The 16,738-nt window shown below is 37.5% G+C and overlaps 1 protein-coding gene across 4 annotated transcripts in view; it reads right to left on the bottom strand.

Annotated features, from left to right (window-relative positions):
• The window catches only part of CCDC152 (coiled-coil domain containing 152), a 31,537-nt gene extending 18,284 nt beyond the window's left edge, over positions 1–13,253 (bottom strand). Inside the window, exons 1-5 of one of the 4 annotated variants that reach the window (XM_081826078.1) lie at positions 13,177–13,203; positions 10,959–11,047; positions 10,398–10,540; positions 8,894–8,999; positions 2,490–2,558 (exon numbers count right to left, since the gene is read on the bottom strand). In XM_081826078.1, the coding sequence (XP_081682204.1) occupies positions 2,490–2,558; positions 8,894–8,996 (172 nt within the window). In that variant the 5' untranslated portion in view covers positions 8,997–8,999; positions 10,398–10,540; positions 10,959–11,047; positions 13,177–13,203. The other 3 variants (XM_006747541.3, XM_081826077.1, XM_081826079.1) reach the window with 3 other exon arrangements.
• Between the last annotated feature and the right edge of the window lie 3,485 nt (positions 13,254–16,738).

Here is a 16,738-nt window from a genome sequence, read left to right as displayed (position 1 = left end):
GGCTATTGTCCTTTTAAAAACATTCTAATCAGTGATCAATTTTGATTATCATTTTGCTTACTATGATTGATTGATTTTGTATAGTAAAGTTATAGTATACATAACAGTATCCTTCTGGAAACCTACCCTGATAGAGAATAAGGGCCTAAATAAATTCAAGTTACTCAGGTTTAGTTCAGACAGGGAAAAAAAGCAATATTAAATTGCAAGAAATTATCTAGAGATAACTGGCAAAAATAAGCTTGAATTCTACTAGTTTTAGAAGTGCTCTGTGTTTGCAGCTGATTTCATGTGTCTCTCTTCTCCATGACACCTTGCCCATGTGTTTGAATTCTTAAATTCCTGAGTCCTCTTCTAATCAACAAAAATCTCTGAATCTTGTTTTCTTTGCCCTGGTAGTAACTAACCATAAGTTAGATGGTGGAATGACACTATCTTTCATACAATGAATTATGGGGGTTCTCCTAAACTAGCATGTAAGATAATATACAGTAATATAATATAGGAAAAATCCCTATCATTTGATATATTGTGATGAATCATACTCTATTTCTTTTTTCTTTTTTTTTTTTAAAGATTTTATTTATTTATTTGAGAGAGAGAGAATGAGAGAGAGAGAGAGAGCATGAGGGGGGGAGGGTCAGAGGGAGAAGCAGACTCCTCGCTGAGCAAGGAGCCTGATGCGGGACTCGATCCTGGGACTCCAGGATCATGACCTGAGCCGAAGGCAGTCGCTTAACCAACTGAGCCACCCGGGCACCCAAATCATACTCTATTTCTGAAGACCCATGTCCATGCTCTAAACTCCAAACATACATTACTTCAAAGACAGACTATTCTATCCGTGAAAAGATTGTATCTTTGACTATTGGTCAATATTTGGTATCTTTTTTACAAAAAATAATTATAATTCAGTAATGAATATATTAAACATTAACTTTCTGGGGCTTCAAAATAACTTTAATTTCTGGTAGATGTTTTATTTGAACAAAATCCTGGGAACAGTTAAATACCATTCGAATCCTAGAATAAGAGAACTCTAAGGATTATGAACATTCACAATTTAGGTGTATTTCGTCACAGAGAAGGGAAAAGTTGTTTTGAACCATCAGCATTGAGATGGGAAAATGAAAGCCCAAACCAGGTGTGGGATGGGATTCAAATGTGAAAAAAGTGAGCAGACTGCTAGAGCTAAGAAAAGTGAAAACCTATGGGACATAAGGGGATCAGAAGTCTGCAGGACTCAGCCAAAAGAAAAGGCATTGGAGATGGTGTTGTTTCCCATTTATTACCCTCCTTGATCTTTGGAACAGCTTTTAGTGGTGTATCACCAGGAAAATGAATCCTTTCTGTACTGCAGATGCTGTATGACAGTGTAAACGTGAAGTCTGCTAATATAATTTTTATATTTGTTTAATCAACACTTGAAGAAATATTTTAAGGTAAAACAATGGGACGGGGAGTAAGAACTAATGGTAATTCTTAAGGATAAATCTCAATTAGAACATTATAAAGACAGGGGCGCCTGGGTGGCTCAGTTGGTTAAGCGTCTGCGTTTGGCTCAGGTCGTGATCCCAGGTTCCTGGGATTGAGTCCCACATCGGGCTCCCTGCTCAGGGAGGAGTCTGCTTCTTCCTCTCCCTCTGCCTCTCCCCTGCTTGTGCACTCTCTCCCTCTCTCTCTCAAATGAATAAATAAAATCTTAAAAAAAAGAACATTATAACGACAATAAGGAATAATATGCCAAAGCAAATAAATGGTGTGTAAGATCATTATTATTCTTTCCTTCCATATATAAAGTACTTTCTTTATCATAAAAATAGAGGACTAAAACGAAAAATTCTTATTTGATGTGAGTCGTATATTGGGAGGGACTTTGAAGACAATTTCATCTAATCTCCAATATAGTAGAGGAAAATCCCATAAACACTGCACTGTAGCTACATCAGAACAGGACAAAACACTTGCTTGCTTTGTCCATTTTGTCAATGAACAGGCACATTGGGTTAGCATGACTAGCAAAAATAAGGTAAGCTGAAGATGTTGGCTTCATTTACACAAACATAGCCTCATTTATGATAAAAAATTAAATAGCAAACTATCACTGCAGTTTGAATAGTATCTTCATCATGTAACTACCAGTAAATGACTACCCTTCAAAACTGAACCCAAGGTCTTTAAAGACCAAAAGTACTCCCAAGAATAAATATATTTCTAAACTTTTGAAAGTAATAAAGAGAATTATTATGATTGATTATAAAACATCCCCTGATGTCCCTGTCAGAATAAGACTGAATTGTCCTGTTCAGCATGGTATTTCTTATTTCATAATAATTTAGGAAAGTATGATTTGGTAATAAGGAGTTTTGCCATTAGCTGATAAATTTAACAAGACCAGATGAAAAGAAATTTACTGTCAATGATGTAAAAACTCTATTTTTAAAGGTACTCAAATATAACATATTTTTAAAGATTTTTTTCTAACTTACCTTTCAAATCATGTTGAGATTCAATGGTCTGTTGTAGCCCTTTTATCATATTATGAAGAGTAGCACATTCTAAAATATGAAAGACATATTTATCTGAAAATTATTTGCTTTCATTTTGGAACTATTGTCTCAAAGTTGAAAGACTTAAAATACTTAATTGATAATTATGAGATCTTAATAAAGCAACCAGCTATCTCAAAGTAAATAATATAATAAGTACCTTTTAATTACCCTTTAAGTCAAATGCATTCTGGGATTTGGTCATGAGTTTTCTATGCACAATAAATTCAGCATTGGAGGGATCCCCAGCTCCATGTGCTTCAGCAATATTTGCTGTAGAAGGAAGGTATACTTGGACATGTTTGGGGGCCTTCACCGTAAGCATTTATGCCCTGTCATGTGAATATAAGCTTTCAATATACTCTTGGTTATAACTAGCAATAGCTAAACCTTTGGTGGGTAGCAATAGGGATGGAAACTTCTGTAATTCAAACAGTCCACTTGGCTGTAAGCTCCAGGTATCAGTTTTGTTCACCATTTCTCCCTAGTATTTAGAGTAGTCGTGGTCCATACCAGGCACTCCATAAATATTTGTTGAGTGATTGATCGATAGACAGGCAATATTATAGTAAACTGAAGCAAGAAAGGGGTAAGTGGGAAAGCTCTGGCCTGAAAATAACATATGTTATATTGTTATTCTAAGTGCTTTGCAAATATTGAATAAGTTAGCCCTCCTAACCCTATGAGGTAGGTCCTAGTAGTTGCCTCATTTTACATATGAGGAAATGGACACACAGAAGTTTAGTAAATTGCCCAAGGTCACACTTATAACTAGTAAGTGGTAGAGCTACAACCTGAACCCCACCAGTCCTATGACTTAACTACCTTACTACCACAAAGAAGACTAGCTCAGGAGTGTCCTCTAGAGTAAAGAGTAGGTTGGAGGCCCTGGAAAGAGGGCAGAGTCAGAGAAAGGCTCTTTTTGATAGTTCTTGCTATTGCATTTTTACTAGAAGTTTAGGGGGCACGGGTTGCACTAGTTTAAGTTTACAATTACACTAGCTAAATATACAGTGATGAAAAGTCCACAAAAGAATAACTTAATATCTTTAAAATATTAAAACTTTAAAGTTTAAGGACAATTTCAACTTTTTTTTTTTTTTTTGTAGGACAATTTCACCTTTATGTGCGTGGCTTAACAACTAATAAATATTGAGTCTTACTCTCTTTCATTCAGTTTTAGAGGCCCAAGATGGATATTCAGATGGATATGCACTAATATGGCATACTGACTGGCTTCCATTATAGTTGGGCATCTGTTTTGATGGTTAAATATTAAATACCCTATTTGTATCTAATAATAAAAAGATATCTAGGTATAATAATAATAATACCATTTATTGTGTGTTCATTCTGCCAGGCATTATGTTAAGTGCATTATAAACATTACCCCAATTAGTATTCACAATGACACTTAGAGGTTGGTATTATTGGCCTGATTTTACAAAGGGAGGCAGTCGTCCATAGAGGTTTGGTTACTTGCCCAGGATTCCAGAGTTAGTAAATGGAAGGTATGGACTCGAACATAGGTTTTCCCCATTTCAAATCCTACTGTTAATCTTCTATTCAATACTCCCTCAGGAATTATAGGATATGCTGATGAAACCATGAAACTTGGAGTCTGAGGGACTAGAATAGAGTTTCCTTTTTCACTCTCTAGCTATGACACCCTATTTGAATTTTATATTCTCTATCTGCAAAATAAAAGTATGGGTAATACCCATCCTCCCTCACATATAAGACTATTCTCATATATATGACTGTTCTGACAACCAAATGAGAAAACAATACTTTCTAAATTTACTCACACATATTCAACATTGTTATTGTTTTTTCTCTCCTCTACCTCTCAGCAATTTGTATATATCTCTTCCGTCCATTTCTCACATTTCATTTTAGTTATTCGTGGCTTCTCCCACTAGATGGTGAACTCTTTCAGGTAAAGATCATATCTTATTAATTTTGATATTTCTTGCACCTAACATGGTGACTATTTCATAGGCGTTCGATAGTCTTTTTATTGACTAAAGGAAAGAACTAATATTGCGAGGGGAGAATGCAAAACTCTGTCTTTCAATTAGAGGTCCTGCACTGAGTCTCCATGTACTTTCTTCAACTAAGGAAAGTATTTTGTAGAAGTTAAAAGCTTTATGCAGATATCAGGTTCTACTATTGCGGTTTTTCACTCCTCCATGTATCCCCTCTACCATCCCTCCCATCTGCTCAAAGTGTCCACCATCCTCCATTTTTTTCTCTTTTGGTATTCCCCAGTAATGGAATGATGGTTAAATCACATTTGACATTGCTTACTTCATATGTTGCTATGTTAGTTGCTACAATTAGAAAATTAAGGGAGTGCCTTTCTGGCTCAGTTGCTGGAGCATGCGACTCTTGATCTCAGGGTTTTAAGTGTGAGCCCCACCATGAGTATAGAGATTACTTAATATCTTTAAAAAAGTTAAGGAGGCATAGACCCTGCCATCACTTCTCTTTGTGTCTTTTAGAGGAATAAATCCAGCAATTCATGAACTATGGTAGCTAAAGTTATCTCAGTACAGTTGACCCTTGAGTAACTTGGGGGTCAGAGGTGCTGACTCCTGTGCAGTTGAAAATCTGAGTGTAACTTTTGACTCTTCAAAAACTTAACTACCAGAGCACCTGGCTGGCTCAGTTTGTAGAGCATGTGACTCTTGATCTCGGGGTCCTGAGTTTGAGCCCCAGATTGGATGTAGAGTTTACTTTAAAAAAAATAAAGTTCAAAAACTTTACTAATAGCCGACGGTTGGCCGGAACCTTACTGATCACATAAAGTCCATTAACACGTATTTTGTGTTATGTATTATAGCCTTATTCTTACAATAAAATAAGGCTAGGGAAAAGAAAATGTTACTAGGAAAATCACAAGGAAGAGAAAATATCTTTCCAGTATTGCACTGTATTTATGAAAAAGCATGCACATATAAGTGGATTCATGCAGTTCAAACCTGTGTTGTTCAAGGGCCAACTATAATCAGCAAATTGAAAACAGAGCCCCGAAACTGAAAGTATGCTGATTTTTAAAAAATGTGTATTTTCAAAATATGAACACGAGGTGGCTCTCTCAACACTTTTTTTCCCAAAGGAAACTGGCTCAATAAAAAAATTGTTCATAAGGTGGAATATCATTCATTATTTTAGAATAATGGCTTTTAATTCTCTTTGCAAACCTTTACCCACATCATTTCTGTTGGATTTTACAATGAATACTATCCTATCCAATTCTTCTAAAAGTTAGAGTTCAGAATATTAAGCTACTTCTTATACTGTATAATTGAGTAAATAAGTGGTTATTTTGAGCTCAAATTTAGGCTCTACCATTAACTAGCAATTTGAACAGTAACATCTGTTTCACAAAGCACTTGGAAATGTTGAATACAATTATGTATGAAAAGGATTTTTTTTTTTTTTAGTACTTGGCCCTCAATACTAATATTGCTATCATCTTGAACTGGCACAGAAATTCTTTATCTGGTATCAAATGTAGAAAATACAACATCATGGTCTCGTTCTTTATTGTTGAAGAAATCCAATCATATATGTAGTTTGTTCTTCCTCTCTAAGTGAACTAGTACACACTTGGATCTATAAGCTGTTATTCCCACTAGTTCTTTTACTTCGGCTGTGTATTATCCAGTGAAAAGGCCATTAGATTGAGAATAAGTAGAACTGGATTTTTTAAAAGTGTTTATTTTCTCAAATAATAAATACAAATGAAACACAATAATATAGTGAAAAATGATTATCTCTCTAATCTCTGTCCCCAGACTAATCAGTTTCCCTTCCCCCAAAGCAAGCACTGTTACCAGGACGCTGATGCTGTTTATCTTTCCAGAGATACACAAATGCATAAGGGAGAGGGTGTTCTGTGTGTACAAAGATATTTTTATAAAAATGATAGCGTGCTGTTGTGAACATTGTTGCTTTCATTTACTGTATCTTGGAGATTATTCTATATCATATAGAGAGCTACTTTATTCTTTTTATCAGCTGCTTAGTATTTCATTAAATACATATGCCATAATTTATTTAATCAGATGAATGTCACATTTGGAAAGGTCTTCTCCGTACTAAAAAACAAACACACAAAAACCCCACAAAAACCCATATTCTCTTCTATTTTTTTCTGTGGTTTCATTTTTTCTCACCTTTAACTTCATATTTTAGTATGGTTTTATACTAAATACATATCCTGAAAAATCAGGAAGGTATTATAGAGAATTGCCCAATATCTTACGCCCAGTTTCCCCTATTAACATCTAACATTAGTATGGTATGTTTGTAATAATTAATGAACCAATGTTGATACATTATTAACTAAAATCTATGCTTTATTCAGGTTTTCTTAGTTTTTACCTTATGTTCTTTTTCTATTCCAGGGTTCCATTCACAATACCACATTACATTTACTCATCATGTCCACTTAGGGTCCTCTTGGGTGTGATAGTTTCTCAGAGTTTTCTTGTTTTTGATGACCTTGACAGTTTTGCAGAGTGCTGGTCAGGTATTTTGTAGAATGTCCCTTTATGGGGATTTGTGTGATGCTTACCTCATGATTAGATGGGGTTATGGGTTTTTTGGGGGAAGATCACAGAGGTGAAGTGCCATTTTCATCACACCATATCAAGGGTACATACTATCAACGTGACATCAAGTTGACCTTGATCGTTTGCCTTAAGTGACACATGTCAGGTTTCTCCACTGTATAGTTACTCTCCACCACCCTGTTTTCCATACTGTATATTTCACACAGTGAAGAAAGTCACTCTACACAACCCACACTTCATGAGTGGGGCATTCTGATTTACCTCTTTGAGGAAAAACCACTTACATAAGTTATCAGGAATTCTGCAGAAAAGATGTCTCTTCTCCCTTATTTATTTATCTGTTCTTATCAGTATGGGCTCATAGATATTTATTACATACTTTGGCTTACAACCCAATATTACTTTATTTAGTTTGTTGGCCAAATTGTCTCAGCTTTGCCATTGAGAACTCTTTCAGTTGGCTCTTGTATCCCTTTGACATACCCCCATCATTGTGGAGTGTTTTATCTTTTTGAGCATTTTCCTGCTTTCTGGTACTGCAAGATGCTTCAGGCTCATCTTAATGTATTTCCTGCCTCAGTCCTAGAATCAGCCATTTCTCTAAAGAGCCCTGGTTCCTTTTATTGTAAAATAGTATTGGAAACCAAGATCTGGGTTCTTGTTGCTACTGCCCCTGTTGTTGTTTTTAGGCCCTCTTAGTTGACATAGCAAGGGAGTATCTGCATATGTGTTTTGTTGTTGTTGTTGTTGTTTTCCCCTCCTGAAATAGGGCACTTTATTAGTGAGAAGTGTTGGTCTGGCAACAGTGTGGCTGGGATGAACAGGATCAGCGCCCATCCTGGGGAACAGAGCTAAACATCAAGCATTCCTCCATGCAAATTTAGAGAAAACTCCATGATGGATGACCCCCTCCACCCCAACAGCACTGTGACCCCCAAACAACAGGGGCACCTAAGGCACAGCTGGGCCCAAGGACAGCAGGGTTTCAGTGTCAGGCACAAGAACACTGTCAGGACACCCCGGGAACTTCTCAAAGTTCCAGGTGAACTTGAGGGAATTCAGGCTCTCTTGACTTCTCCAGATGCCCTGAACTGGTTGCACAGGGAAGCCAAGCACTACCAGGCTTTGGGGCTGGAGGTTCAGCTGAAGCTCATTTATTGGTGTGTAGTCCCAGACCATTGTGCCTCAAAGCAAGGAGACATTCTCAAAGAGCAGCACCTTGCCCTGCAAAGAACCCAGGCTCTCAGGCTCCCCGCAGGCCAGCAGGTGGGCAGAGAAGGATAGACCAAAAGCGGGGCCACAGCTGGGAGGGTAGCTGGCTGCTGGGAGCTGAGAGGTATATGTGGCCTGGCTGTCCCAGAAGTGAGGGGAGAGCTTTGGACTAGAACAGCCCATTTTTGGCGCTAAAATTTTTGACCCATCTGAAATTTCTTTTGGTGTAATTGTGAGGTAGGAATTCAACTGTTATTTTCCCCATGGTTTTGAAGGCCTGGATTGAGCCTTGGATTTGCCATTTCTTAGTTTAGCAGCCTCAGACAGATTAACTTCTTTCATCCTTTGTCTCTTCATTACTGAGGTGACTTAGTAATACCAACCCTATCTGTCTATCAGGACTCTAGTAAGGATAAAATGAAATGATAGCCCAGAAAGTTCTATGTGAATTTAAACTATTTTACAAATATACGGTATAATATTAATTACTGTTGTACCAAAAAATACTCTCATTAGGATTAGCATTTCTTCAGGGGGCAAGGAACTAACCTTCTTTAATTGAGACCTCCTTTGTTTGCATTACTTTTAACAAATAGTTAGTTTTTTCCAACTGCATATCCAGTATATTATTCTTTCCACTGGTTTCTATCATTTTCTGTAGAAGAAATAATATATATTATTACCAAAGCAATGCTACTATTTTGATTTTTTTTTTTTTAACCTAATGACATGAAGACTAATGAAAATACAGACCACTTAATACTGAAAATTCTAATAATTAAGTCTGGCATATATTTTATGTAAGTCAACTTCCTAATTTATTTTTAATTTTAAAAGTAACATGGGAAAAAATTAAAACAGACTAACAGTTATAAAGAGTTATGAAATTCAAAAATATGACCTAACTTGAATCCCCTTCTTTCCAACTATTCAACCCTCAGTCCTATGGTTAAAAATTCCTTATATATATTTCCAAGATATTTTATGACTATACAACTATAGGAAAGGATTATATTATACTCTGTTTTGCACCTTGGATGTTCCACTTAGAACTGTTATCTTGGAGATTATGTCATATAAGCACATAAAGATCTACTTCATTCTTTTAAAGAGCTCCATTGAGTTTCATTTATGAGTACACTGTAACTTATGTACTTGTGTATTTATTTATTTTAAGATTTTATTTATTTATTTGAAAGAGAGAGACGGAGCGCGCGCCCGAGAGAGAGAGAGAAAGAGAAAGAGAGAGAGAGAGAGAGCATGAGCAGGGGAAGAGGAGAAGCAGGGAGCAGGAAGCCTGAGACACAGGGCTTGATCCCAGGACCCCGGGATCATGACCCGAGCCAAAGACAGTGACTTAGCCAACTGAGCCACCCACGTGCCCCTGTAATTTATTTAACTAGCCTCCCTATTGAGAATTTGTGTTGTTTCCACTTTTTTGCTATTACAAACAATGAATAAACGTATCTTTTTGGTATCTTTGTGCCTAGCATAATAGCTGCCATATACCCTTGGAAGAGCTTCAGAAATCATCAGTTCATTGTATCATCTATATCTCTACCCACTTCCCTATTCTCTCTGCTTCTGAATTTATCTCAAAGCAACTCCATAAATCTCACCATCTATATGTATCCTAAGAATTTTATCTAAGAGATAAAATTCTTAATATAATCACAATGCCATTATCGCATCAAAAAATTAATATTTCTTATTTTAAATATTTAAGGATAGGGTAGATATTTCTGAATAATCTCCAAAAACTTTGCACCAATTCCTCTCCCACCAACAGTGCTTCTTATTTTTTTCTCTATTCTCTTATTTTGGTAAGAGTCACTCGGTTAAGAAAACTCAAGTTAATTGTTTTAAAAAAGTTGATAATATTACCTCAAAATACCCATCGTCATATTTTTTTTATTATGGCCATCCTATACTGTGCAGAGGAAAAGAAGGAATAGAGAAGAATGATAAGGAGAGAAAATAGAGGTAGGTATTATTCCCCTTCCCACCTTTGCTTCACAAGCCCACTCCCCAAATCTTTCACTTATCTACCTACATCTTCTCAACAGCTATTCCTATTCCTCTCCAGGGCAGACAAGGGGGAAAACACTTAATATATGCTTGTGGGTTTGGTCTATCATGTAATTTGTCCAGAGTTAGACGGGTGGCGGCGGGGCGGGGGGAAGACTTCAGAGGGATCTGTTTTTAGGCAAAAGAGAAGGAAAGGGACAGAATAGGAAAAAGTAAAAAAATATATATGAGTTAGTCATAATGGTAAGACATTGTGCGTTGAGTCTATTTCAATTCTTACTAAAACGTTCCTGGGTTTATGGACATTTTGAACACTTAAGTACGTATTTTCCCTTTAACTTTAGCCAAAGTAGATCAACTGTTTCCTTGTACCAGAAACATTTTGATATATTAATACAAATGATCCAAAATGAAATATATTTTAAATATGGATTTTAAAAATGAGACAGGGCTTAGCAAAATATATTTCCATTATCTATACCTTGCTTATTTTTTGTTACATTTTTCTTTTTTCCCAGCTCCTTCCACTGACAAAATCTGTTTCACTTTTCCTTTTATACCACAACTGTTTTATATCTTTACATACCTTTTCTATCTGTGAGAAGTCATTTATAAGTTTGTCAAGATTCACACTGCTAATCTTTTTCATACATTCTTCGCTGCTTTGATTCATGTCTAAACTAGTGAAGAGTAAATAGGGTGAGAAATAGATGAAAGAAATAAGCAAATGCTAAAGCACTATAATAGTGGCAATAATTCAAATACTAAAGTTTCTGTATTCCACCCATAGAGCACCTACTTGAGCTCCATTACACTCAGGAAATTTTTGTTATACTCATTATTAATAACAGTTAAAAGCATTAAGGCTTCCTCACTCCTCTCCACGCCACCCCAGTCAAATTTTCTCTAAGCAAATCTAAAATTAGTGCAATGTTATGTGCATATGCAGAAATTATTTCTTCCTATTATACAAAAAACTATGCCATTGTTCAACTGATCTCCTGGCCATCAGTATGACAGGACTAAAATCTGGTGTACTGTTAAATCTGATATGTGACTTTTAAATAGAGGTAGTCTCAATTTAAGATGTTTAAAATGTTTATTAACTATTATGCCACTAATATTTTTTGCTCTATTTCCTGGTAGTGTGCTTATTGCCATGGACTGAATTGTATCCCCCCGTCCCCAAAATTCCTTTGGGTATAACCGGCCAACTGCTGAAGTGAAGAATGAGTTTGTTTTAGTCCTATGGAACCAATCATAAGAAATTCTACAGAATCCCAGAAGTAAACTCATCCAGTCAGGATGAAGAAATTGACTTTTGCAAAACCGCAAGCATTTACATTTGGGGGTGGGAGAGTGTCTAGAAGAATTAGGATTAATACAATCTAAAAGTATGAGACCCTTGTCTTTAGGCTTTTCACAAGCAAATTGGAAGGAGAAAATACACATTTGAAATTTAGACGTTCTAGATTGAGGAGAGAGCACGTGCCAGTGCGTGGTGTGTGGAAAGTGGTATTGGCAGCTAGTCCATAGTGAAAGGTAAGTAAATTCCTAAAGTGATTACCGAAAGTAATTTTAGGGGTCATATTCTTCTTTAAAATGAGGTACATCAAAACAAACGTTGCTTGACAATTTGTTACTTCACAAAGAAATCCCATTTCCTTTCTCTTTTTGGTATTATATGACATTAACAACTCTTAGTGGTTTTTAAATGAAAGAATTTTAGCTGTATATTTTCAGTTTATTGAATTATTACCCTCCATCACATGTTCAAGTAAAACTCTCGGTAAAATCCCTTAGAAAGTCACAACTTGATCTTTAAGGCAGGTGAGTAATTGTAATAGCATCCCATGATAAATCCAGCAAAATTCCTTTTGGGGTACAATTTAAAAATCACCTCTATTTGATAAATTGTTATTCTTTAAAAGAACTACAGGATAATCTGAAGTAGTTAATGCAAAATATTCCCTCCCAACTTTCTTTTTTCTTTTTAGTTCCTAACATTTTAAATAAAAAAAGGTTTTACTTCGGTTCTGTCTCTGATCCTAGCTCTTGAATTAAATTCGTTTTAATTTCAGCTTGATTTTCTCCCAACTCCTTTCCTCTAATGAGACTCTTGGAGTGTTTTTCTTTATAAAACCATCGCCCACATTCCACTGGCTGTTACTGCATGCTTTCCCTTTAGTCTGTCACACAGGCTGAAAAGCCATCCGGTCCATTTCTAGGTGTCTTCATAGTCTCCCCCCTCTTCCCCCCCCCCCCCATTTCCTCGATCAAGGCGTCTTCCGTGGATATACGGCCTTCTTGCCCGTGAAACTAGGTGACCAGCTGGTGATTCAGTGCCTGTCAAATTCTTTGGTGAGAAGCAGAGACTGACTTGTGACCTCCGCGGCCCAGCACCAACCACCCCCTCAGATGGGTGACAGCCCCATTTTCTTCCCCGTCTTTCTCCCCGCCGACTAGCACCCGGGCCTCACCCTCTCGCTCCCCCCACCCGGCTCCGCGTGCGCCCAGCCCGCCGGAGGAGGGGCTCGCAACCTCCTCCCTCTTCTCGTGTGCCCGCTGCCCTCCACGGATTCACTCTCAGTGGCGAAGCCCCGGGCGCTGCTCCCTCCACTCGCGTGCCGGGGGCCAGAGGAGCCCAGCTCCACTGCGGGCTGTGCACCCCCGGGCCCGAGGGGAGTGGCTGGGTCAAAACCCTGCTAGGGGCTGGGAGACTGTGAGGGGGTTTGAGGAAAAGAATTTCCAAGGGCAAAGTGGGAATTTCGAACCCACCGACAAAAAGTCTGGAGCTTACTTGCCTCGGCTCAAGAGTCCCCCCAGTTTCCCACACCTCCTCCTCCGGGTGCCGGTCCGCCCCACACGGCGGTCCCCTCCCGGAAGCCAGTTCCCCCAACAACAGGCCCGCCCTTCTCCTGGCCCCACCTGTGCCCCGACCCGCGTTCCACCTCCTCTCGTCCCTTCCCTCCGTGGCCCTTGCTCCCCTCAGCATCTGGTGCTTCTTAGATTTTTCCTCTAGGACAGGACTAAACACCCAGCGGCTGCCAGATCCATAATTATTAATATTATTAACTATTTCCCCAACCAGAGAATAAATCACATTGGCTTTAAGTTTTGATCAGTGAGTCAGCATCGTTGAATAAATAATAAACTATATTTATTCGAGAAAACTTATGAAGTAGGCTTATAAGGTACCAGAGACTGTGCTAGGTGATGGAGATGAAAGCATGAACATAATGCTGTCTCTGCGGTCCAGAGTCGGCTAATGGATCTGGTCTCTCATCTACAAAGCTTTATCTTGGTAACTTAATGGTTAGGGGCATAGACTCTGTGTGGATTCAAGCCCCCAACTCTTTTGTTTATCAACTGAGTGATCCTGGGCAAGTTTTTAAGTATAGCTGCCTCCACTTCTTTATCTGTAAAATAGACATTAAATAATAATGCCTACCTCATGGGGCTGTTGTGATAACTAAAGGAAATGATGCATTTTAAAAGTGCCTAATGCAGTTCCTGGCATAAAGTAAGTGTTCAAAAATATTAATTAGTATAATTTAAAAATTTTGGTCATTAACAGTTTGAAAGTGTATCCACTGCCAACTTTGCCCTATCTACTTTTTTTTTGAGTGGGAGATGAGAGATATATTTTTATTAATTCCATTTCCTATGAAAGCCAAAATTTGGCAAGCAGATACATGTAGACTGTAATAGGATAATCCATACTTTATTATTTGAAAACTAATATAGCATGGTGGCAAGAGAACTAGGTCAAAGTAGGAAATGTGGGATGGAGTCCTCTCTCTGCAGTTAGTAATCTGGGAAGGTTGATTCATCTTCCCAAGCACCAACCTCCCTTTTTTTTCAATTTTAAAATAAGAGCAGTGGACTAAATAACAAAGCTAAAATTTTAGGATTTTAAACTAGTCTAATGATAAAACATTGCTCATCAAAATGTTTTTTAAAATGTAATTTTCTCATGTTTTCTAGCTCATTAATTTCACACAAAAGATATATATATTATTTATATGTATATTACCTAGTCATATATATAAATATGTCATTAAATTTTTTAACTTCTGACTAATCAGTAAGCTTTCCTTGACATTAGTAACAACACATGGGTATATTAAAAATGGCCTTTTGAATTGCTGGTTCTATCCGATTAGCACATTTAAATGTTCCATGTAACCCATATCGTAATGCTTTTTGAAACAAGCCCATTTTAAGGCCCATCTAAACTTTATTTTATATATATGTAATATATATATCTTTCTCCATAATGTCTAGCATAGTCAGAATAAATGAAAATGAACCAACACACCAGAAATAAGTCAGAAAAACTTAGCTTGATTTTTCTAGCTTGAAATGAGTCATAAGCTTCTCTTCCAGTTTATAGATACTAGCTTTTTTCCAGCCTAGTGAGTTCAAAATATATCTGTCAATGAGAAACTATATGAGCTTCCTCTGATTTCATTTTTAAAAAGGGAATGCCTTTCACAGTTGTATTCACAGTTTTATTCATCAAGTATCATCCAACTGAGAAACAGAAAGGATTCATTGAATATTTGCTCAGAAACTGCCTGGAAAACCTAAGAGAGGAATAAATTACATTATTGTGCCATACTAACAAAGGGAGTATAAAGAAAGCAATGTTTGAATCCATTAAAAAAATAACTTGATTTGGAAAATAAACGTATGAACCTACCCAATTGTAAAGAAACCCGAGGTTACTGATTTATTCATATAAGGTTCTTAAGATGAGTGATAAACATTGATTTTTTTTTTTTTTTAGGTTACAAACAGCTTCATTTCTTTTTTCTTTCAAAAATATTTGTTAAGTACTTGCAAGGTACCAGCTACTGAGGGTTTAGGCACTATGGAGAGAAAGACAAGTAAGATAATTCTCCTAATTTGGAACTTAAGTCTCTTAGGATTGCCTTCTTAAGACCTGGGCATTTTCCCATCTATTTAGTCAATAAATACTTTTTGGGCACCAAACCTGTACTGGGATCTGTGAGAATAGGAATAAACAAATCAGGCGTGGTCCCTGACCCCAGAGGGCTTACAGTTTTAGGGCACCATTGGTTTGTGAGAGAAAAATAGATAATAACCCAATAAATAAAAACTGTAATAAGAGCAAAGAAAGAAACACAAATCCAGGATATTGACTAAAAAGTGAATGGGAGGTGCTTTACATATGGTGGTCAAGGGAAGTCTTGAGCAGATCAGATGAAAATGAGATGTGTAGGGTACATCAAAAAGTTAGTTGCCAACAACAGATAAATGCCAGCGTTGCCTTTCTTACCTCCTGCTAGCTCTTTTGACACACTGCTCCCTGCTCTTATTTCTTTATCAATATCTACTTCTGAACTATATTGTCTCGGCTTCAACTGCAACTTCCAGTCCCGGCCCGTGGCTGCCTAGCGCAGCACCGCTCACACTCATTAACTAAAAGCCATCCTATGCACCAGCTCTATGACCCTGTGGAACTATGTTACTTGGACTCACCCTCATCCTTCCCTGTATGGAGGGAGGAATTTGGATATGATTCCAGGATAGAGCCTAAACCATCTAGATTTTTTTTTTTTTCTCACTGGAGTAATCTGCCCTTGATAGAAGGAAGTCATTCTTTCCAATTCTTTCCCCGGGTCTTCAGCCATTTCCCTCCCTGAGTTGTGCTTCGGGTTTATACAGCTGATGTTTTCAGACAGTTTGGGAGGATTTTTTCTTTGTAAGTGGTAGATTCCCTCTTTCACTAATTTTCTGCAAAATTTTGTTACATGTTCTTGATACAGTTCAGGCAGAATTTGACGTTTTAGCTGGAGCCTTTGAATTTCACTTTCAAGCTGAGAAAGTGAAAAGCCACATCTTTGTAAATTTTCTGTCCCTCCTCCATGTCCTAAACACTCCTAGTCTGACCCCAAATTTTCAGTCACTCTCCTAACCTGATCCTATCTCCTTAGGGATCAACTCTTAGGAGCTCTCAGATTCCAACCCAAGTAAATTATTAAAAGATTCCCTCTAATCCCACATAGTTGTCTGGAAGAGGAGTTCTGGGTGGTTTTCTTCATTTTGTTACATTTCCTGATAGATTGGCACTCAAACACTGCCCCAGATGGCTTCCTCTTAATTTGGTCTTGCTGTGGTGGTCCAGGCAAACACAGCCTCCACCTTCAGCAATGTACCTTGGAAATTTCATTCCCTTCATCCCTTCTCTGCCCACTTTCTTCTTCTTCTTCTTTTTAAAGATTTTATTTATTTATTTATTTGAGAGAAAGAGAGAGAGAACATGAGAGGAGGGAGGGTCAGAGGGAGACTCAGACTCCCTGCTGAGCAGGGATCCCAACATGACGTGGAACTCGATCC

This window comes from Leptonychotes weddellii, chromosome 7 (genome assembly GCF_054177405.1).
Source record: "Leptonychotes weddellii isolate Sample4059 chromosome 7, ASM5417740v2, whole genome shotgun sequence".
NCBI classification, from domain to species: Eukaryota; Metazoa; Chordata; class Mammalia; order Carnivora; family Phocidae; genus Leptonychotes; species Leptonychotes weddellii.
Note: the sequence above shows the minus strand (reverse complement) of the source record. Positions and strands in the feature narration are given on the sequence as shown.